The sequence below is a fragment of the Motacilla alba genome, chromosome 2 (genome assembly GCF_015832195.1).
Source record: "Motacilla alba alba isolate MOTALB_02 chromosome 2, Motacilla_alba_V1.0_pri, whole genome shotgun sequence".
Taxonomy (NCBI): Eukaryota; Metazoa; Chordata; class Aves; order Passeriformes; family Motacillidae; genus Motacilla; species Motacilla alba.
Window position 1 is genome coordinate 27,874,742 of NC_052017.1, and position 22,796 is coordinate 27,897,537.

Consider the following 22,796-nt stretch of genomic DNA (forward strand, 5'->3'; position numbering starts at 1 on the left):
AACTTCTCATAGGTGTCTGGAGCTTTTGGATGCAAGCCATTAAAACATGCAGCATTAAGAAAAATCTATGATTTTGGTGTCCACCTGGACTATAACTTCTAAAATTTCTTTTGAAAGCATGATTTCCTTTCAGTGGTACAGCTTTTCAGGATTATGTAAATTATCACAGCTCTGCTAACTTCAGCTACATTTTAGCTGTACTGAAACACACCTCCAATCACGTACATTTATTCCAGCTGCAGATTTGGCCCAGATGTCTAACTTTGATTCACCTATTCATTTTTGTAACACATGACCACATCACTCCTTTTTTATCCCTGCTAAGGTTTTTTTCTGCATTATTCGGAGCCCTAAAAGTCCCCAACAAAACAGGCTTGCAAAATAAATAAAGACACAGCAAAGATAAACAACAAGTAATGGTGAAGAATATGTTACATTGTGTGGTATTTTGAGACTCCTAAACAAGCAGTCAGGTCCAGTTCCCATCCCTGAATTGCACAGCATTTACCTAGTCCTGCTCTGTGGAAGGGATTCCACCCTTCTACCCTACCTTCCTGCTGAAGGTTGCTGTCCCTGTGACAAGCCCACATAAATGGACCTATGCCAAATTCTCAGGCTCCATAGTTCACAGTTACTTCCTGAATGAACTATGGCACTCCAGGAGCTGATACATATTCATTTTTGTTGTCACTCTCTACGAGGGCATAAACCTCCAGTAAGGAATGGATGGAAAGGTCATGTCACTGACATCCTAGCTTGCCACAGCAGAACCAACAAGCTCTTTGATTTCCCTTCAATTTATACTTGGCAACCAACAGAATTGTGTGACTTCCCATAGGCTATTCTTATTTTAATTGACTGTTTCTGTCAGATTCATGACATTCATATGAAAACAACTTAAACTCCTTTGTACTTCTAGGAACACACAGAGTGAGGCAAGCTCCAAGCCTCCTCCACATCTTGGATGCAATGCTGCTCAAAAACACAAAGCAACTTCTACATAGCCAGACATGCAGATGATCTGTTTAAATTAAATTAGAATATCCAATTCTTCAGGGAATTACACAATAAGGAAAACTTAGGGGTTTCTTACTTTCCTTTCCTTAGCTAATAAAATCTATAAAGTTTTTTGCACCATCTGCTGGAAACCATTTCTCAATAAAACGCTTCAATCTTGAAAAAAATTGGGCATACCTCAAAGACAAGAAAAAACTTGGAGAGTAAAAAATATGAGACTAGGGTAGGGGGGAAAAATCATGTGCATCATTCACCAAACCAAACAAAAGACTTTCCAAAGATTTTGCTCTGTTCTTGGACAGGTTACACAAGTAAGGAATCCATGTAGCCTGCTAAGGCTGCAGGCTTGCCAGCAAAGTTTCAGTATCATATTGACTAAGACTGTTCTGAGTTCAAATCCTCAGATACACAATGCCAGGATCTGCCATGGTGACTATCACTAGAGCAGGGGATGCTCAGACAAACGAGAGCCAGCACCGGGGTCCTTGCAGCAACCTGCTCCTCAGCCAGACCATGCCAGGAAGGAAAGGGACATCAGTCCTGACACCATCCCCAGCTGCTCCAGCTTCTCCCCAGAGCAGTTAGCAGACAACGTAAGTAACATGCAAGAAAGCCTTCAGACTGCTAATGCCAGTAGATGGATGGCAAACAGCAGAAATAGCTGGTGGAATGCAGAAGCAGCCATACACTACCAAGCCTTCTCACTCAGCTCTTATTCAGAGGGGATGCTGTCAGAAAATGTGCTGTAGTCCTCTCTATTAGAAAACCCTATTCGAGGGGCAAGAAAAGTAAAGCAGAATGATACTGCCTTTTGACAACCCTAATTAAATCCTTCACTTAAATTTTGGAACAAAATTCACATACACCTGATCTTCCAACAATTTCCATGACAGTTTAGAATGCAGGGTAGATTACATAGCATTACCTAGTCCAAAACAGTTTACATAATAAAACATTCAATTTATTCCTGTTTATCACACAAGTGAATTAAGACATGCTTCAGCAAATGTTCATGAATTTAAGTAATTTTATCTACCCCATGGTTTAGAAGAGCCTTGCATGTGCATGAGCATCTGCAAGCCTAGGATCTAAGCCTGTACTAAACAATCTAATGAATCTAATATTTGGTGTTGAAAGACTAGTAAGGGACAAGTTTTCAATGGATTTTGGGATATAGTTACATCCATTAAGTGATTCAGAAAAATGCAGACCCCACAATTAATGCAAACTATTGACAAACTCTAGTACTTGCAACATTTTTATTATTTTGTGGGACTAGGAGTCAAATCTATGCTCAGCCACACCTCTGTCCTAGTTGAAGCACTTCCCTTGCCAGTCCTTTCTGTCACCCTTCTAAAGCACTACTGAAGCAAAATACTGAAGGAAAACAAGGCCTAAGTCCAAAGGAGCACAGTTAAGCTTGCAGGATGGGGCAGTGAGTGTGAGGGCATGCTGTCTGTCTAACTCACCTCCTCTGGCTCAATCAGCTTGAACTCCATGCCTCGGCCAGTCCATGCTATGAAGTGAGAGTTTGACGGGTCATCAAGAAGAGCTACCAAGAACTGCCAGAGCTGAAGCGAGCCTCGCCGTTGATACGTGGGTCCTTCGCGATACATGCCTGGCTCCTGTTTGACATCTCCTGCACACAACAGCAACAATGTTAGAGGAGCAATGCCCTGGAACACCATCACTCTGTTTGTCCGGTAAGCTGGCAAAGCAATCATTAGGGGTAACAAAACAAAGGGAAGAATCAGCCACCCTCAAATGCAACATTCCCTGGGTTGCTGGGGACTTACAATAACATTAATATACTAAAAAGCATTTAAATTCATTCATTATTTATGGAAGACTCACTAAGTCTCTCCCCATGTAGGTCTGAAAAACACAAATCTCTTGCAAGCCATTTTGTAATAGCTTCTCTTTGAAAGCACATAAACTGTTTTTGAAGCAGCTCTGAAATGTGAAGAACTGTGTTTGTGTACTATACTTTGCACAGGCCGCAGTTTTGGTAATGTAGTCTTAATAAAGGTGCAAAACCCTATTGAGTAAAACTTCTTTTCCATGCAAATGCTTCTAAGGAAATTTTGACAAAGTATTTGACTTCGACTTAAACAGCATGTGCTCTATGCACAGGCATGTAAATCCTGCAGATACATGAGTTCCTCTGCGGCATATTGGACTTGCATATGAGCAAAAATTAGTTTTACTCATATCTACATATTAAATTAGTATTCCCTCTGAAAAGCAATAAGTTAATCTTTCTAAAATTTTAAGTCTAGAAAAACATTTTTAAAAATATCAATAACGTTCTACTAGCTGTTCCACAAATTGCCAATGAGAAAACCATCCTGTTACATCCATACTGTCTTTGTTGTTTTTAAATCATATTTATACTGAACAACTCATGCAAACAACAGCAGCTGAAAGGTCTGATGCTGAAGCAAACAGTATTTTTTTCTCCACACAAGGACTGCAATCCTAGATATACTGGTAAATTCCTCATTTCAACTATCAGAACAGCAAAACCTTCAACAAACAGTGTGACCTGTTTAATAAGGAAAGTCAGGAATTTAAATTCAACCACAACATTAGGATGCTCTGACAGCCATTACAGAACAGCGTAGTGAAAGGCAGAATAATAATATTAAAAATGGAGCACTTCCTTTTGTAATCAGGAAAGAAAATTGACTCAATAGCTGTGGAAAACAAATAAATCAGCACAAGGCTTTTTGGTTTATGTGAGGTTCAAGTTACAGTCCTGAAAGTCCTTCTTTTTTCAAGGACAGGTTTTTTTTCTTTGTAATGATAGCTGTGCAATGTGCAAATAGCAAGCACAGTATTACACAGGATCAAATTCTTTCCTTGTGCTGATCTTTGATTTCAAACGAAGCAGCTGAGAATCTACTTCTGAAACATCAAGACTAGTCCTGGGCTTATCCAACTTTTGCTTTACTGGCTAAAATATGATGACACATCTGCTATTTTTCCCTCAAAACATCATGTTGCAAGCATAAACACACCTATTTGCATCACAAGGTCAATCTAGAGTACAAGGTGTTCTCTCAATGGGCAGTCATAGAAACTAGCAGCAGACTGCTTGCTTTGCAGGCACAAAAATACTTCTTAACATTTAATTCTTTTACTGTACTTGTATTTTTCATTTTCATTCCCTTTCCTGTATAATATCCAAATTAACCAGAAGGTTTTTTTAAGGAAGACATAGACAAATGCTACTTTTAATGAGTCTTAACTTCTTGTAGTACAGGGTCTGATCCCATTCCCATAAATGTACATATAAATCTGACACTGGTGCTTAGATCAGATCCACAATCATTTTTGGGGAACAAAAAAATATCTGACATGATGTGCTTTAATAAAAATGTTAAAAAACCCAAACAAGTTCACATTACAAAGCCAGGGTATAAAGTAGATTTTCAATAAAACACTCTTTCTGTGACTGTGTCAATGCAGTGACAATGCAATACTGGATTGAGCGGTCTTCAGTTAGGTCTAATATTGTCTAAAACTCTTTCATCTATTTCTTACCAACATAAAAATACATGTGAGACTCTGAAGAATGTGCAATTCTCTGGGTTACTTTCATTTCAGAGTCTCCAGATTTTCAGCAAATACAACAAATGCTGCTAAACACGCAATAGTTTGTAATCCATAAGTGAGTCTCAGGACAAAACAAACAAAAAAAAGTAGGGGAAAAACACCAATTCAACAGCCCTACTTTTAGCTGTGGTCAAAGATTTGTTCACAAGTTTATCAGGTAATATGTCATCTTTCCTGCTGAAATAAATAAAGCCAGACATACACACACTAACACAAAAGCTACACTAACGACACTACACTAGCATGCATCCACTAACATAATGTCATTCTAGCAAATTTAAGTAATTGGTCTCTAAATTACTTCCCAAAGTTGCAGACTAACAGTCACTGGCAAGAAATACGGTGTCCATCTACTTTGCTTCTAATGAAATAAATCCAAAATCAACTGAGTTACACCAGGAAACTGATTTTACGTCAGAGTAACTGAGGATAATTTGGGACATTCATTTTAATTGACCTCAGAATTCCTCTTTAAAAAATCTGCTGTAATTGGTAGTGTTGTGAATAGGGCATTGATTTGTTATCAATCCCACTGAAAAATAAACCACTAGTACATTCAACCTAGTGCAAATACATTGGCATAAACACAAGAAATGCCTTATATACTCTCTTCCCACTATTCATCACTTTGTAGACAGCAAGAGAAGAGGCTTGATCCTCAGTAAAACCAAAGCTGCTGCTTTCTCCACTGTTTTGTTAATTATAAGTACAGCTTTCATTACATTTCAAACAACAAGCAGTATGTGATCATCAGTGCAATGGAAATCCTCTTATTACTTCTCAACAGTACAGAACTGAGCTCCTCTGCCATAAGTCTGGATGCAGCATCGTTCGCTGGCAAAAGTCAAATGACATCCTATTGAAGAGGAGACTTTGGTTTCAAGAGACAAAGGTCAGCTTTGGTTGGGCGCACCACAAATGGTGTGTTAAGGAATCCTAAATTGGAACGTTACTGGGCTTTTTTGATCAGCAACAGAGAAAAGTCCCTCATCTCTTTTTCATCTCCCTACACAGGAAAAAGAGGTGTGTCATACATACCGTCAAACTTCTCTGGAACAACGCAAGTGTCATCATAAAACTGCCTAGGTCCCTTTTCATACATGCAGCCTGTAAATTAAAAAGAGAGAGGTGTTTATATAAAAGATGCATGGAGAAAAAAAGAGATCACAGGCTTAATGCCAGAGGGAACACTAAGTTATACAGGAATCAGATTAATATACCACATCCTTTAGACACCGCCCAATCCCAACATTTTGGCCTAAGTACAAGGGTGTTTAATTAACATATGCATTCCCAAAAGACTGTTAATCTCCACCTGCTAAAATGAAAAAGCGCCCATATTTCTCTATAATTTATTACAAAATGTTTGCTCATTTCCTGTTTGAACTAGCATGGCTTTGACATTTAACCATTAGTTCCTGCAGGTCTTCTCCCTGCAAGACTAAAGAAGTACCACTCAGTATTTCCTCCTCACACCCACACAGGTCACCCTCACACACTGCTCTTGATGTTCCTTCCAATTAAGATAATTTTGTAAAATTTTACTTTGTCATTAAAAGACACTGTCTACAACCCAGCAGCCTTTCTAGCCCACCATTCTGTACACATTTCTGCTATTTCCTATTATGCTCATGTTTTGCTTAACCAGAACTGTATTGCATATCAATATCAGTTTCACCAGTGCTACTGAGTGAGACAAAACATCTCCTCCTCTCCTGCCGCCCTCTGACCCTTCTTTTGACTGCCTAAGTATTACAGAAGGCTTTTTGCCTTAAGGCTACAGTACTCAATTGGGCTGGTTTCCCACTGTGAAGCTGAGGAGGAAGCCCACCTCAAAATCCTTTTTTCCAAGATATTGTTTCCCTGTTCCACAGGCCTGCTGTACATTCATGTATTAAAAAAAATTTTGTTTAATGTGCCCAGATAACCAAACAATTCAAACTGCTTTGTGTGACTGCCCTGTCCTGCCCGTTATTTACTGCTCTATCTTTGTGCCATAAAGTTACCTATTAACTTTGTTCCATATCTTTACTGAAAATATTGAATAGCAACACTCCTGATATCAATTCCTACAGAACTATAATCCATTCAGAGATGATTGCCTGGTGACAGCCTCTTTTAGATCTGTCAGTTGGCCAGGTCTTAATGTATTTAATGTGTACTTTATTGATGTTGCTTTGTGCTAACTTCTTAATCAGAATGTAACTCAGAGGCAAACTGAATGCCATAAAAAGTCAAACTATATGATACAAGCATCTTTATCAATCAAACTTTTATTTTCAGCAAAGAACAGAATCAGATTTGACATGACCTTTATTCTGCAGAAGTATGTTGATTGATTTCCAAATACAGAAAACAAATATTTAGCTAACATCACTGCTCTTTTACGTCATTCATGAAAATTCTGCCACCTCCAGCACCTTACAAGACCATAACATGGATAAGATGGGTTTTTCCCTATCTGTGCTATGATTAAAACTCAACATCTTTTGCCCTTATCCCTGCAGTTTGTTTATATTTTTCCTGGTGTCTCTCACCTCCCTAATTAAGCTTCTATACTACATATAATTTCATATAACAAGACTTAGAAATTTCCATGTCCTGTTTTACCTTCCTTGTAAAACACTATCTTTTTTCCCTGTCTTTATTTCAACCCAGAAGCAGATGGGATTTTAGCCAGATGTGTTATCTTTTTGCTTCTATCTTTACACTAGCAAAAGAAGTCTTCCTGGAAGACTTTGATTCACACATCTATCTGGATTCTCATCAATCTCAAAACCAGATTCCTCATGTTTCTGAAATTTGCCCACTGCAAGAAAAATAAACCCTAAACAAACAAGCAGAAAATAATATATTGCTAAGACACATAAACTAAAACAGGACAGTGGAGGCTATAACCTCTCTTTCACAGTCATCTTAGCTCTGTTGGACTTCTTATTTCTAGTACATATAAAACACTGTCACTCAGAATTTTTAATTTTGACAATTACGTAAGTTCTGTCCTACTGAAATCATTGGGAATTTTGGTACATCTCAATTTGGGCATAAAGTGCATCAAAACATTGCAAAAATAATAACAAAAGGAAAAACCCAAAACCTTCACTGAATTTAAAGTATAAAACTGATTACTTAACACAGTTAACTGAGCCTGTCATGCTAACAGCCTGGAAAATATCACTTGAGCAGAATGGGTGAAACAGACAAATTTTTAAGTGTGTCTTCCTTTCAATTGCTAGACACCTGGAAAAGCAGAATGAGTTAAGTTCATAATATAATTGCTTCTATCCTGATCAACCCATAGCACTAAAAGAAACTACAAAAAATTCAGTGCATCAGAAACTCAACACTGAAAAGAGAAAGGAGGATGATACAAGTCTTCCCAGCACCAGAATTAAACCAGTGAGCCCCAGATACCCCCAGGCTTTTAAATTTTTTGACATTTCTCTTATACAAAAATGATACATAATAGAAAACTTAACTTCTGTTCTGTTTGGGTGAGCCAGGAAGCCTTCTTGCCTCATGTAAATGGAATGGCAGCTAGGCACTTCTGAAAGGAGAAGATGACAATGCAAGTCAAAAGACTGTCCAGAATTAAAAGTGTGCAGGTTATCAATGGGACAAGCTCCAAGCAGAACAGCAACAGAAAAGAATGCACCTTAGAGTGAGAGGGAACCTGTCAACACACAGCATTTCATAACAGCACACACCACGCATGGCCAAGGAGAAAGTCATGGTGTGAGGCTCACAGATCCTTCAAGATAGGCACTTGAACTCCAAACCTCTTGTAATCAACTTTGCTAAAAGCTGACTCCCATGGCAATTACACTTTGGACCATTCACCAAAAAACCTGCACCAGTGACCATGAATATTTTAAACCCTGTGCTTGTATATCTATCTTCATAGCTAATTCAACCCAAAGTTTTTAATCAACTGTGCTGAAAAGACTGCCAGTCACACTAGAGACTTATAAACACTACATTTACACAAGGAATGTCAAAATGAATTCAAAGGATGATAATGCTTTTTAGACTCTGGTTAAGGACCTGAAGGGTTAATGAAATTTTCTGCAGTTGCTAAGCATTTTATCTAGAAATTTAGGTCTATCTATATCACTCTCCACTTGCATGTGTTTAAAAAAAAATACACCTTTCAAAAAAAAATACTGTGCATATTCTAAATAATACTGATATTTACTTGCTATTCTCCGCCTCTACTCAAATCTGCAGGAAGAATGAGAAAAGCCAAATAGAACTAATGAAAAACATATGCTTTAAATGTCTTTCTTTTTCTTCCCCGTGTCTTGCACTGTCCCCAAGTAGTCACATCCTGTGCACAGGGACTTGCAAACAGAAACACACGGTAAATGTTTGCCCTTCTAGACCATGTTTAACCTACTTCTTGGATATCAAAAGTCTTGCTTAACAAAGTCTATTTGATCTTGTGATGAACTCCTACCCTAAGCTATGCAATCTGTTACCAGTAACTTGTAACTCTTTAAGAGATGCAAACAGAGGTCGAAAGAGCAGACATTATTTTTCCAACACCGCCTACAGACTCTTTCAGACTGTGATTCCAAATTTCACTGTTCACTGACTAGTGATGAGTATCAAAGATTTGGCAGGATAAGAAAATGAGGTTTTACACTGACTTCACAAACAAGTGAAACACAGGGCAGTAATAATAATAAGTTTCCTCTAACAGTCCATGGTCCCTCTTGCACATCTGTGCCAAACTCTTCATTACCTCCTCTCTAGACAAAATGCTCTGTGCCTGCCTCCTGAGGCCTAGAGAATCTCTAATGTCTCAAGCAGCTATTCTGAGCAACCACAGGAATTGGTGACTCAGTGATCACCCCACTCAAGTATAGCTCAGCAGACTAGAAGTCAAGGCTACAAGCAGTGCTTCACCTGCAAGGAATCATTCATGTTAGCAAGTAGATTGAATTCTAAGGAGAATGGAAAAATCTACGTAAAAAAGAGGAAGCTGTAGAACTGAAACAGATGCTATTTTCTATTTTAGGTAAAGCTTCTCTAGTATTGGCAGCAAAGCCCTTTTTGACTCATGAACTCCACTCCTGCAAAGTGATAGAGCAGAGTATACTGAATAAAGAATTATGCATGCATCCACAAAGTTGTCTTCTTAGCCAAGGTGGGGTTTCATCTCCCATGCTCCTAAGTCAATTATAATTAACATCTGGAGTCTCTTTAAGGCAAGCATTGTTTGTACCAACATTACTTAATCTTCTGGTTAGCTTGTGCTTAAACAGTCCACAGAGGACCAAAAAAACACAGCAACGAAGAGTTTATTTCTCGTAAAGTAACTAGAGTCTTGTTATCCTAAAGTGCTATCAGTTAATTTATGACTATCAGAGTGGGTCAGACTCTAATCAAATTGTAGAAACATTTCCAAAGTGATTATTCAATCAAATGACTAACATGGTTAATTAGGAGCCATAAACATTGCTCTGAAGTTCATCAAAGTAATGACTTGCCCAGAAAAATTACTGCTAATTAAATTGCCTGCTGCTTTCATTTCTACCTTATCTAATAAAAAGTCCAACCAATGAAATTTAGTATTGCAGTTTTAAATTGTACTAAATGCTTGACTAAGACCCAGAAGTATTTTTATATGCTAAGCGGAGCTACTTCAAAAGAAAACATTTTAGTGCAGAAATTACAGAGCAATTATATGTTTCCCTCTTCTTAAACCATTGTTTCAAGACAACAAATAAGACAGAAGCAGCCATGAAATACTTCCAGGGCAAGATCCAAGAGATGACTGATTTATCATCTTTTTACAAGTTTTGGTCTTTGAAGAAAAATGTGCCTGGATTTAGACACACAACAAGCTAATTTCAGACTGTTAATGAAGTAATTCACATTGTAAGGTTTTATCAGCTCAAGAACAACAGAGCTCCTTTAAAAAAAAAAACAAACAAAAACCAAACCAAAAACCTAGCTAAAAACATAAAAAATGTAAAAAATGTAAAAGAATTGCTTATCTTTTATTATTCTTTTGGAATACATAGGGGTCATTCTTAATTGCTCTTCTTATTAACAGAAACATAGCAGTAGTCATCGTAAAACAATGAATATGGTCTTATATCCTAGACCATGAAACCATTCTTTTCCCAATAGGCGCTGTTTTGAAAAGTACATATGATCTAGACACTGCAAAAATGCCTTCTCATCTGGGACCATCACAGAGAAAAATAATGGAAATAATGCTCTGCTATGCCTCCATCAAAATACATCCAAGCAGAAAAAGCCCAAAAAGACTTTCTCAAGACAAGAAAAATCTGCTATTGAACTTAGCAGGCACAGATTCTAAATTTCATTATCAAGTAAGACACTTGAGTGGTCCCTTGGTAAGGTAGTTCATATTAATTATCATGTCAGAATTTAAAGGGTTAGGTTGTCTCAGCCCTGTATAACTCAGAGCAGGTAAAGAATCCTTAAATCCTCTTTTCTGATTGTTTTTCAGAGATAAGGATGAGATTTCATTCCCACAATCCCACCCTGCACAGAAAAAAACAGAATTTCAGCCTGTGTCCCCAGCCAGAACAGACACATGGAAGATGGAGCTTCTGCAGGCAAAGGAATGAAATTACAAGATTGTTTTCTATGGGATGAAGTGACTGTCTTCTGAATGAAGAAGAGCAAAGCAGGAACTGGAAACCTGAATCAGGATTTATTCTTCAGCCATTCCTGTTTCTGGCTTTACACAGCCTCCCTAACTCAAGGGCAGGTTGTTATGTTACACTCTAACTCTGAATTACTTTTCAGCTCACTTTATCAACATCAGCTGAAGATCTGGAGGCCCAGGGCACACCCCATGTGCTGGTGACCAGCACAGTGCGATACAGAGGCGTTGCACTGCACTTGTGCACGTGCAGAGGGAGAGACGTGGAGCCTTAGAAGGCACAGGCCATCTGAAACAGGGTGGGAGAAGAAGGGAAATGCCTGCCTGGCCTTACCCTCCATGTGGCAGCTCAGGTGAAAACTCTGCTGCAGTGGCAGGCAGCTGCCTTAGTCAGGGAGCCTGTTAACAAGTCACTGAAATTCACCAAGCACTCAACTCATAGTGATGCATAGCTACTTCCCTAAAGATTTAAAACAAAGTGATAATAATACTGCAACTTTCTTACTGTTTTCCTGACCACTTTTCCACTTACACTTTATTATCAAGTAAGTCATATTAGAAGCAGATTCCATAAGGAACTGTTTCAGAAGGACCTGTCCCCAAAACTTTGAAGGGACTTCACTGGAAACCCTGCAATTTCACTTATACCATGTCCTCCTAAATTGCGCTTTTGGTCTGAAAAGTAATTATGTGAATTTTAGCCCCTATTTCATTAATTTAAAGTTTGTATGTCTATACAGATAGACTTAAATGTGCCACTTTGTCTTCCCATAGACAAGAAATGCAGCACCTGCAGATTCTCTTCCATTGTGCTGCTGGGTACAGGAGGGCACACACAAGTCCCTTGGGTAGCTGGGACAAACCTGGTGTCACTCCCATGTGCCAGCCTGACCCTGTGAACACACCAGCCATCCCTCTGGTGCCTTTCAGAGCCCCCCTTTGCACAGTGCAAGCACTTCTCTGCTACATGAGCAGGTGGCTGGTGTATTAGGAGAGATTTTTACCAAGTGCAGAGACAAAAGTAGCCTTTCAAAAATAAAATGTTCAAACTAGAACACGTCATACTTTTGGCACTAAACTTAAAACATCACAATATCACTGCAAATAACTTTTCTGTTCATGGATTTCCAAGAGCACTGACAAACTGTTTACAAAGGAGCACTTGATCCACCACTGAAACACATTCAGCCTCCTGGTGGAAAGCAGCTGTTTACAGCATCATTGAGAAGTTCTGACCAGCTCAAGGGTGAAGATAACAGTGAAATCACCAGAATAAAAGGACCTTTTTAGGTAAGAATGGCAGTTCTTCAAACAGGATCGCAACAAATCGCTCAGGTAGCACCAGGAGTCACTAAGAAAAATGCATGATTTGTGTTTTTCAGGGAGAAGTAACAAATTACTCTTTTGGATTTTTAAACCTGCAGAACACATTTATATTCAAACTCATATCTCCCCAAAAGGAGATATTCAGGTCAAAATACTGGAACTAATTACAAACTCTTTGTACAAGAATTGCTTGAGCAATTGACCCACCACTCAAATGCTGGTGGATCAAGTTTTAGTTCAACCACCTTTAAAAGCTTTATCCCCTCACAAGCTATGTAATGAACAGAGTCCTACAAATTGGTAAAGTTCTGGAAATACAAAAGTCAGCATTATTTTTTTCAGTAGCAGATTCAGCATGAAAAAATGTAGGTGCACTGAAATTATATGGGTGAAAACAAATAAAAATTCTCTAAAAATCAGTTTTAAAATTAAGTGATCTTTTCCCAAATCATTATGCAATTTAGAAACATTCAGAATGGAAGGTTTTATTAATTTTCTCTGTCACCAGCCTTTGTGCCAGCAATCTAGGAAAAAAAAAAAAAACAAACTTACAAGAATGTCCACTCATAGATGCACATACACTTCCTTCTAAAAACAGCTGATTAAAATTGTTAAAGTTTAATTTCTTACACCTCATTTCACAAAAACTTGTCAGAGAATTATGTTTGGCCTCACTGGCTCACGTCTAAGTGGAAATATTACACAGATACGGAAAAAAACCTTAAGCAAACATCTTCCTTTCCACAACTTTGGTTTTCAGATCTATGACAACATCCAATGCATTTTGTGAGACCAGATGTCAACAGCCTGTCTAGGCGATGTGTAACTTTTTGTATAGCAGAACAGGAAAACAAAGGCTCATACATTCAGCTCTGAATTGAAATTCCACATGGAGCTGATCTTTTGAGCATACTTTAAAATCATGTATTTGCTTTTATTAACCTCAGTAACTGTAAAATGCGTCTTAAACATTGCTCTCCTTTGAATTCAACAAAAGAGAGCAGTATTTTCTCTCTCCCTCACTCCTTTTGTTGGTAATCTTACTGCAAAAATGTCTGTGTTGCTTTTTCTCCCCCGCCCCATTCCCTGCCTGTAAAATCGAAGTTGGACAAACACTGCACGGCTGAAGTGACATATTTGAATGGAATTCAGACCAACCAGTTCCTGTTTATGTTTCTGATTTGAGAATGTAGCCTTCTCATTCACTATACATTAGAAACACACCAAGGCCATAAATGGTGTCAGGTTGCAGGCAGGCAGGGCCAAGCAGCATTAATCATTACTTTAAGGCAACTGGCAAAAGCAGCAGCTGAGGGAACACTACACCCTTCAGCTCCGCATAAATGGACATTCCAGGGTTTGGCGTGTGTGGGTTGGTGGTTTTTTTTTTTTTTTTTCCCTTCAGCATCCATTTTATGAATGAAACTTCAGGCTGCACAGAGTCCATTCATATAAAAGCTATGCTCACAGGGCTCAGTCTCTCGGGATCAATTGGTCTTGAGCAAGGCTGATGTGATTGGTTTAAGGCAGGCTTCAGCCTTCCATTACTGATTTAAAATGCAGCCTGTGTCCATTTGACCTGCCTTAATGCACAAAGAGTAAATCCAGACTGCGCTCTCAATCCTCAAATCAAATCATTAGCCAGTGCCACTTACTGTAACTGTAGATTTAAAGGATATTTATCCATTTCTTTGAAAAACAGGGACTGCAGGACAATTTTTCAGATCGTACTGTCTGCCCTGAAAACAAAAATACATATATGGTCTCCTGCCTATATACTCACATTAACTTGGTATTCAGGCTTTCCTTTGTTCACAAAGGTAACATTGCAAAATGAAATAATTTCTAACTGCAGATTCATTTCAGACAGTAATAGTGAATAGAGGAAATCATCTAGATTGACAGCAAGTGAAAAGTTAAATTTCTGCCCTTCACAGCAGTCTTCTGAAGTCCAAGTTTCCCAAGTTTCCCTGTCAGATGCTCTTATTTTCTGCTGTACAGTCCGACAGCAGATTTGTGTTTTAAAAGCAAGTACAAAGTCCAGTGCAGCTTAACTATTGATCAAAATTCATACTCATTCACTGAAGCACACAGCAAAGACAAGTTCCCAAAACACAAGGATGAAATATATTAAACCACAGGGAAAACTGCAAAACCAAAATTGAGGTGGGGAGAGTTCTTAAAACTTCCTAACTCAAGAGCAAAAGCAAAACCCTGTCCCTTCTCCCTTCCTGCCTTTATGCCATCTGGACTTTCATTGAGAACAATTGTACTTTTGTGTATAAGAATTTCTTTGAGGTCATAAGGAGATGTAGTTTTGAGATGTGCGTACTCAAGCACCATACCCAGGAAAAGGATGGAGTCAGTTCTGTTTCAAAAAGCATTTTATAAAAATGTGTTCAAAACAGCCTGATTTAAAAAAGGCGGGGGGGGGGGGGGGGGGGGGGGGGGGAAGAAGGAGAAGAAAAAAGGAAACTTGGAGAGAATTTGAGGAAAAGACTCAGCAGCTGGAAGAGTTTTGAAGCAAGATACAAAATCTTGAGTCACACTGACAGAGCACATACACAATCCATCTACAGTGATTTAGAGGTGGTACATTAATACCAATAAATTGTTTTCAATGAGATGTAGCTATGAGCAAGGGAACACAACCAATCAAAGAGAAAATTTAGGCTTATGATCAAGAAATATTTCTTAACTGTGAAGTCTATTTGTCTGTGAAATAATCTCCCAGGGGGAAAAATAGAAGTAATAATACTTAGCAATCACACAGAATTTTATATTTGCAGAGCACAGTACAAAAATTAGCCAATATAATCAAAAACGGTAGCGGAAGCACTATGACTTGTGCCACTTTAAATGTTGCTCTGGTCAATGCATTTAATACAGCACTGGAGAATATCCTAGAAAAAGCAAACCAGCAGTGCCTCCAATTGACTTTTTCTCTTCACACTAGCATCTCAAAATTTCTAAATTTTGCCTTCAGAAGTACAATAGAATAACAAACTGTTTAAAAAAATAAATGGGGGGAGGAATCAAGCTGCAAATAAATATAACCTGAAAAATAATTTTTTCCCCTTAAAATTTCAATTCAGCACTTTCTCTTACGCTATTCTGCAAACTCCTGAATTTAAGAATACATGGGCTGACGCCTAGGGAAGAATGTGCTACTAGGGGTCTTTTTCCACCTTAATAGCCACTGACTTGCTTTCCAAAAAGCAACTCATCAGGTATTTGAGAGGACTCATGCATTTTATTCTGTTTCCCACCATTACGTAAATACATTTACAACATGGATGGCAGAATGCTACCAACATTCTATACTTGTAAGAGCAAACTTAGGAGGTTAGTAAGTGTCATAATTAACAACATCTGCCACAAACTTTATACAAATCCTTTGCAACAAATATCATACAGCCTTTTGCTTCATCACTCTTGAGAGCACAGTCAAAACTCTGTGGGAAGGAGAGCCATGCTGCAAACAGCTTAGCAGGTAGAGCCACTGCTTCATTTGTTACAGAGGCTGGAAGCTGTCTATGTACTGAGGCAGAAGTTTTCAAGAAAAGAAAAGATAATACAGCTGAATGGTCAACTTTAGGCCCCAGTAAAGCCATTCCAGCTCCAACAAAGTTTTTCAAAGTAGCCACATTGCTTCTGCCAAATTTTTGGTATTATGTATTTTTCTACTGCTTATACTGAGACCCTTATCTGATGTTCCCATAATTCTTCATCTAGAAACACAAAGAAAGTCCCTAGAAGCTAGGATTTGAACATATGTAGTACATAATGTTATTTTAAAAATCACCGAGTTCTAACTGAGTATCCAAAATAAACAGGTTTATGTATCTGATTTGTCTCTCAGCCTCTGCCCATTTCTCTTAACAAAGGGGAAGTTGCCCATCCATTCTCACTTGCCAACACAAGGTATTTGCTTGTGAGGCTTCAGGAATTAAAAGGATGAGCAACTCAGAAAGAAAGACATGGAGGCTAATAATTCTGTGTGGAGAGTTCATCCTTTAAGTGATGTGACTAGTGTCTCGGAAGTGACAGGGAGAGAATCCAAATTTTCTAAGGTCCGTTCAAGCATATTAATTGTAAGGCTACCCTGAAATGAAACTGTGAGAACAGCTCTGCTAATGCCTGTAACACATTCAGGAAGTACTGAATCTATCTAAATTTCAACAGAAAAATTCCTGGCAATCATTAAGTAGTATATGCAAACAACAGTTCCTCCTCTATTCATTTCCATTACCACTGGGTGACAAATTTAAGTTTCCAAAGACATGGTTATAAAAATTTATCTACCAAAATAATGATTTCAATTTTGCAAAATAACTATTTTCAATTGGGCAAAACCAAATATTGGGCAATTGGACAAGACCAAATATAAGATTTAATAATTTAAGATGTTGCTTTAAAACTTGATTTTTAGTATTAATTGATACACACACAGCTAGAGTCATACCTTTCTATATTTGCAAATACACAACACAATGTAAGAAGGGTTAAGCCTGTGAAGGTCCTGCTCAAAACTAAAGCACAGAAGAGACAAGCTATATCAAGTTTGGCCTTTTTGTTTAAGTACCGGAATACATTACTGAATTCTAGAATGCTAACTGTACAAGAATACCCACTATTAGGCCTTGTAAACAAAGGTCTTAGGAAGCCTTTTGGAGTATATTCATTAATTCTGCAAAATCTCAAAGCTTTGTATGTCCCTGGCCACAGTTCTGTGACTAAAGTTGCTATATTTACCATCAAGTACTAAATACATCTGACTGTCAGACATGGAAAAAAAAATCCATGACAGAAAATGTCTGATTGAGCTATATGATGCGCTGTGACTTCTAGAAGCGTGGATGGATAAGGAAGAGCCTCTACTCTGTTGACATTTTTCTTTTTCCATTATCTCAAACATCTCCATTATCTCTATTCTGCAGTAGAAATTGCATACCTGCAATTACAATTACAACTAATTGATCTGCCATTTCCCATGTCATAATTAATGTCATGTTTTAATAGAGTTGTAATCATTCTATAATAATGCTTTTCATTCATCAGCTTCCCACAAAGTATAAAAGAATAGTGCACAAAAGCAATGAACTTTTACGAGTCCGTTTCAAAAACATCCCAAAAGGAACATCTCAGTGGATTACAATGAACTTTTTAAATGTGTTTCTATATTCTTATCTGAGCTGCAATAAAATACAATGAAAAAAAAGACTTTTTACTCTGGCATTCCTCCTTCCCTGAACATCCATAGGTGAAAAATGAAATCAATGATTCAGTGACAAATACATTATGTTTCCTAAGGGGTTATTTAATGTACTCTTAGCAAGGATGGAAAATGATGGTTTCTGGAGAACAGATGGTAACAAGACAAAATATCAACAGACCACAGTTGTTGACTGCAATTTATGGAGTGTACAGATGTGTCAACTTAAATGCAGTGATTCTGAGGCCAATAAAAGTACTTCCTGATACCAACAGATTAATTTTTCATGACCACTGGTTACACAGCTATTACATTTTTAAAAACTAATCATTCATCTACAAAAGAAGCAACAATTTTGCTTGAAGATAATTATTATAAAGTGGAATGTTGTTCTTGCTGGCACAAAATAAATAGACATGACAGGACTGGATACAAGTTTGTACATCTTCATTTCAGAGTAAAATTTCCTGCTTTCTTCCATACAAAATATTCCAAAGAAAGATGAATGTTAGCAGCCAATCCAGATTCAAAGTAACAGTATGCAATAAGGAGATCCCACTTCTGAGCTAAATAAGAAGCATATTTACAAAAAGGCCTTTTTTGACCTTTAATTTAGCAAGATGAATAACGGTGCTTGCGAAGGTTGCAAGGGACCGGCAGTGCCTGAAGCTGCAGTCTCCATTTATTATGCACTGCCACATGAACTACACAGTCTTTCCCATATGCTCTAGGACCAGAGATACATAACTCCACAAAGCCACAGATCTCAGAAACTTCATCAATGAATGGGTTGAGTTCTGGATCTGATCCTTGTAATTCCATTTCACTTTCATCTTGTCTTATATTTCAGCTTGGAGAAATATTTCACCCCCAGTCCCCTCCCTGTTAAGGGCTAACTCAAATTTTCCTAACTATTGGTGTTTTGCTTGTTAAGCACAAGAAAGGAAAAAAGCAGCTCTACTTTCCAAATTTCCCCATTCTAACATCGACATCAACTCTACAACAAGCACTTACATTTATGAAACCACAAAATACCCCACAAAATAGACAGTGTTAAGTTAGCTACAGAAAGAAAATAAAAAATCTGTTCCACACTATATCAAATTGCAAGATAGTCTTTCATGAGCTAAAATTTCAAAGGACACTTCAACTCAGCTGTCATATAGCCTTTGGAAAATAAACTCCAAAAGTATCTGTCCAGAGACTGAACCAGAAGGAAAGCCCTGGAAATACAGCAGCTTCAAGAAGAAGGGGGAGTCAGACTGAAGTCAGACAGAGCGATCCATTCCCCCTGCCTAAGACAGCATGGATGTGTATGAAAGCAATGTATCCTCCTCCAGAAGCACAGCTGGGACTACACTAAAATCCCTCCCTTTCAACAGTGTGGCATGCACAAAGCAGGACTGAGACAGACACTGAAGAGGAGCTGCAGAAATCACTTACAATAAAACTGAAAAAACATTTTGATTGCATTATCTTGGCTCCATACCAATCAACTGTTTAACCCCACCTAGAGCACTCCTCATGTTTTAATCTCAGCTTCTTTTCATACTACCTTTCCAGCTTTCCTATTAGTAGCTTCCTTTACCTTGTTCGTTGGTACTCATTACTAAATTTCTTTTTTGACTTCTTGATTTTTTCATTTTTTTCCCAAGTATAATATAAATATTACATTGAAAATTTGTCAAACATTTAGAGTGTTATTCCCTTGATTTATTTTTCTATCATTCCTATTGCTTATCTTTTCTATTTTGATTAGAAGTTATTGAGAGCAGATTCTGCCACCACCTCCTCTGTTTTGTACTGTCTGTAGTGCAATAAGGTTCCATTCCAGTTGCCCCATAAGCACAATCATAATAAACATTATTAATAGCAACAGTGTATTCTCTACATCAGCAACCTGGCACCTCAGATTATGTACCTCCACAAAACACAGCAGTATGCACAAACTGAGGAGCTGACACCAATTCGGCCGATTCTTCTCCCTCATCGGTTTTATAGCTGTATAAACCCCACTTCAGTGGAGTTACTCCTGATTTAAAGTAATGCAAGCAAGAGGAGAAAGAGTTCTCTATTTCTGGCACACAAATGGAAGAACTCATAAAATGGAGCACACAAATTCAGGAGGTCAAAGATGAGACAGTACAGAACAAGTTCCCTCTTAACAAAGCAAATTTGCAACCATTACTTTCTTCCTTGACTTCTTTAATGTTTCTGGACAGAGATTTCTAGAAAATGAAGCCCTTTAAAGAACAAGAAATGGTGGCACGAGTCACAGTGTATTATGTAGCAATCTTAATACTTTGTAAGCTGTCTCAGACATAATTTTTGAGATGTGTCAAAGAGCAAGTTTCAATTCATACAATCAAAACATCAATAGCACTGGCTTGGAGTCACATAGTTTTATTGTGCAGAACTAAAGGAGAATCTCACCTACCTGAATCATATGCAAAATCCCTAGGTTCCTGTTTAATCATCAGAGGAGGGGGGAAATTTTGACTGGCAGCACTGCCAACCATAGCGTTGTGTTCATAAACTGGATCGTGGTACTCCTGCTTAAAACCTTGAGGCGGGAAAGGGATGTTTGGTTCAGACATCTGGCGCTGATATATTGGACGTCCTTCCCTTGGCATTGCAGGCAAAGGTGGGAAAGAATTGCAAGGTTCAGAGAGCTGGCGGCGAAATCTAGAACACAAATTAGAGAGGTCATGTAAAGGACTCCAGCTAAATTCCATTTCCCAGAGATCTTCAGAAGTCATTATTAGTGGCTGTATCGCTTTCTCAATAACAAACATTTTGCTAATGATCATGCCAAGTGCTCCCATCAGGTTCACTGTCATTGTACAACAGCAGCAAGCAAAGAAACAAAAATCCCACCTATTAATACCAGCTCTAAGACCTGTCCCCACCACATCCTCTTTGCTTTCAATATCAACAGAAGAGGCAAACAGGATATGCACCAGCTTCAAAACAATAGAAAGACTGACATTCTACCACAGTGATGTGAAGGAGGCATAGTTAGAGTTCTCTGCTCTTTCACAAATGTTAGCAACATCTTGCTCGTACTCTAGTATACTCTTACCCATCTTACTGTTACACAGAAACCATTCTGACCACAATAAACATGTTTTTAATAGAGTATTGTCTGCTCTAACATTTGGAAACACTACAGGATAAAAGTCCACTGTTCTGTCCTCTCAGGGGTAGTGTCATGAGAGATCGACTCGCAAGGATGGCACTGCACTCCAGCTGTAACAGGAAGGGAATGTCAGCACCAAAGTAAAAGGAGAGGGTACAAATTTTTGCTACGACAATTAATTACTCTCCTGCTTTAACTTTTCCCCTTAGTCATTTCTACATGAAAGTTGTAATCTGTACAAGCCACACTGCCATTTGCTATTCCCAAATGCTCTTCAGTAGGCAAAAAAGAAGAGAATTTCATTTCAAATTATCTTGTTTTATGTGAAATGCTACTCTCAAGAGCCTATGCTTGTTTTTTTCTTCCATAAAACCTATCTACCTGAACTAAAAGGCCCGAATGCAATTACTTGGACATCTGCAGGTTCAGAATCATACAGAAGAATACCAGGATGCTTTTTTCCCACTGGGCCCTGATGAACTGCATGTCTTCCTATTATCTTCTGCAGATTATCACAGTAGTAATCACCACAGCAGTAATATTGTGTCCACACTAACCAACAGTAAATGCAATGTTCTTGCAACAAAATGCTTACTAGTCCTGTTATCACTTTTTGTAAACAAGACACTTAAAAAAAAAAGTAACTTGCGCCTTTGTTTAGGAGCTTCTTACTGTCTCACAAAAAAAAAAAAATTGAGACCTAATCATTCCTGAGCTTCCTGTACTTTGGGTCTGAACCAGCTTTGGTTCATGCAGGCAAAAGACTTCTTTTTGGAGAAAACTGTGTGAGTGAAGCACAAGGCAGGGGTTTGATTGCATGAGCAAAAAAATCCTTGACTATCAACTCATAGGTAGTACATGTTTCTACAACAATTTAAACTCTATTACCATCTGTCATAATACTGCTGTAACTTGTTCTGACAAATATTTACTCTCATAGCTTAATTATAAATACTGTGGAAACTACAGAGATAGAAACTATTACCATGCAGTAGTGGAGACAAAATGAATTTTTCCAATGCTGCTGTAAATACTATAATTTTTGCAGTAGAAAGAGTACCGCGCTGTAACATTGGTGTTTGTAATTCCACCTACACCTGCAGAAAATAAACTTAGAAACTCAAATGTATTATGAAACAGTTAGGCTGACTGGCACTGCATTCATTTCCTTTTTTTCCTTTTTTCATTAGCCAAAAAAAGAAGCAGAAATTATCATTAAGAACTGTCAAGGAGTGAATCAGAAAATTGCAACTTGAAGATAAAATAAGAAACAGGCTCACTCACAAAGCCTCAAAGGAAGTTAATAATACTTGTTGTACTGGAAGCTTTGTATGGAATCAAGCCATTTGTTTATACAAGTGGATTTGTTTCCTGTTGGTACTTGTTAGGACCACTTATCGTTCATATACTCATGCCCTGTATGAAGATGAATGGGCTGTATGTACTAGATACTAATGCTATCCTATGCCACCAATGCATGTTCTAAAAACACTGTGCCTTGAGTTATAGATGCATATATGAACTCACATAGGCAGGTCATTTGTTTAAATGACATTTTCTGAATACATTCATTGTAGTAGTATCTCACCTTGTAAATCACAAAAAACTTGAGTTTCACAAAAATATGAAGTACACGTTTGCTTCATACACAAGATTCAAAATAAATAAGAAAATGGGGTAAAAATATCTCCCACTACAATTCCACCTTTCTTTAAAAATGGAGAAAAATGAGATGATTTTTTTTTTCTCTCCCTTGAGTCAGCTATTTTGGACTTTACTGGCACACATGATGTTCTATAATAGAAGGGAAGCATTACTGCAAAATACCCTAAAGAACA

At 37.9% G+C, this 22,796-nt stretch overlaps 1 protein-coding gene across 5 annotated transcripts in view; it reads right to left on the reverse strand.

The window, feature by feature from the left end:
• ETV1 (ETS variant transcription factor 1) overlaps positions 1-22,796 on the reverse strand; it is a 71,170-nt gene that overhangs the window by 10,590 nt on the left and 37,784 nt on the right. For all 5 annotated transcript variants that reach the window (XM_038127364.1, XM_038127362.1, XM_038127363.1 and 2 more), the window contains 4 exons: positions 20,257-20,504; positions 8,114-8,182; positions 5,674-5,742; positions 2,487-2,656 (listed from right to left, as the gene is read on the reverse strand). In XM_038127364.1, coding sequence (XP_037983292.1) covers positions 2,487-2,656; positions 5,674-5,742; positions 8,114-8,182; positions 20,257-20,504 — 556 coding nt within the window. The remainder of the gene's footprint in view (positions 1-2,486; positions 2,657-5,673; positions 5,743-8,113; positions 8,183-20,256; positions 20,505-22,796) is intronic.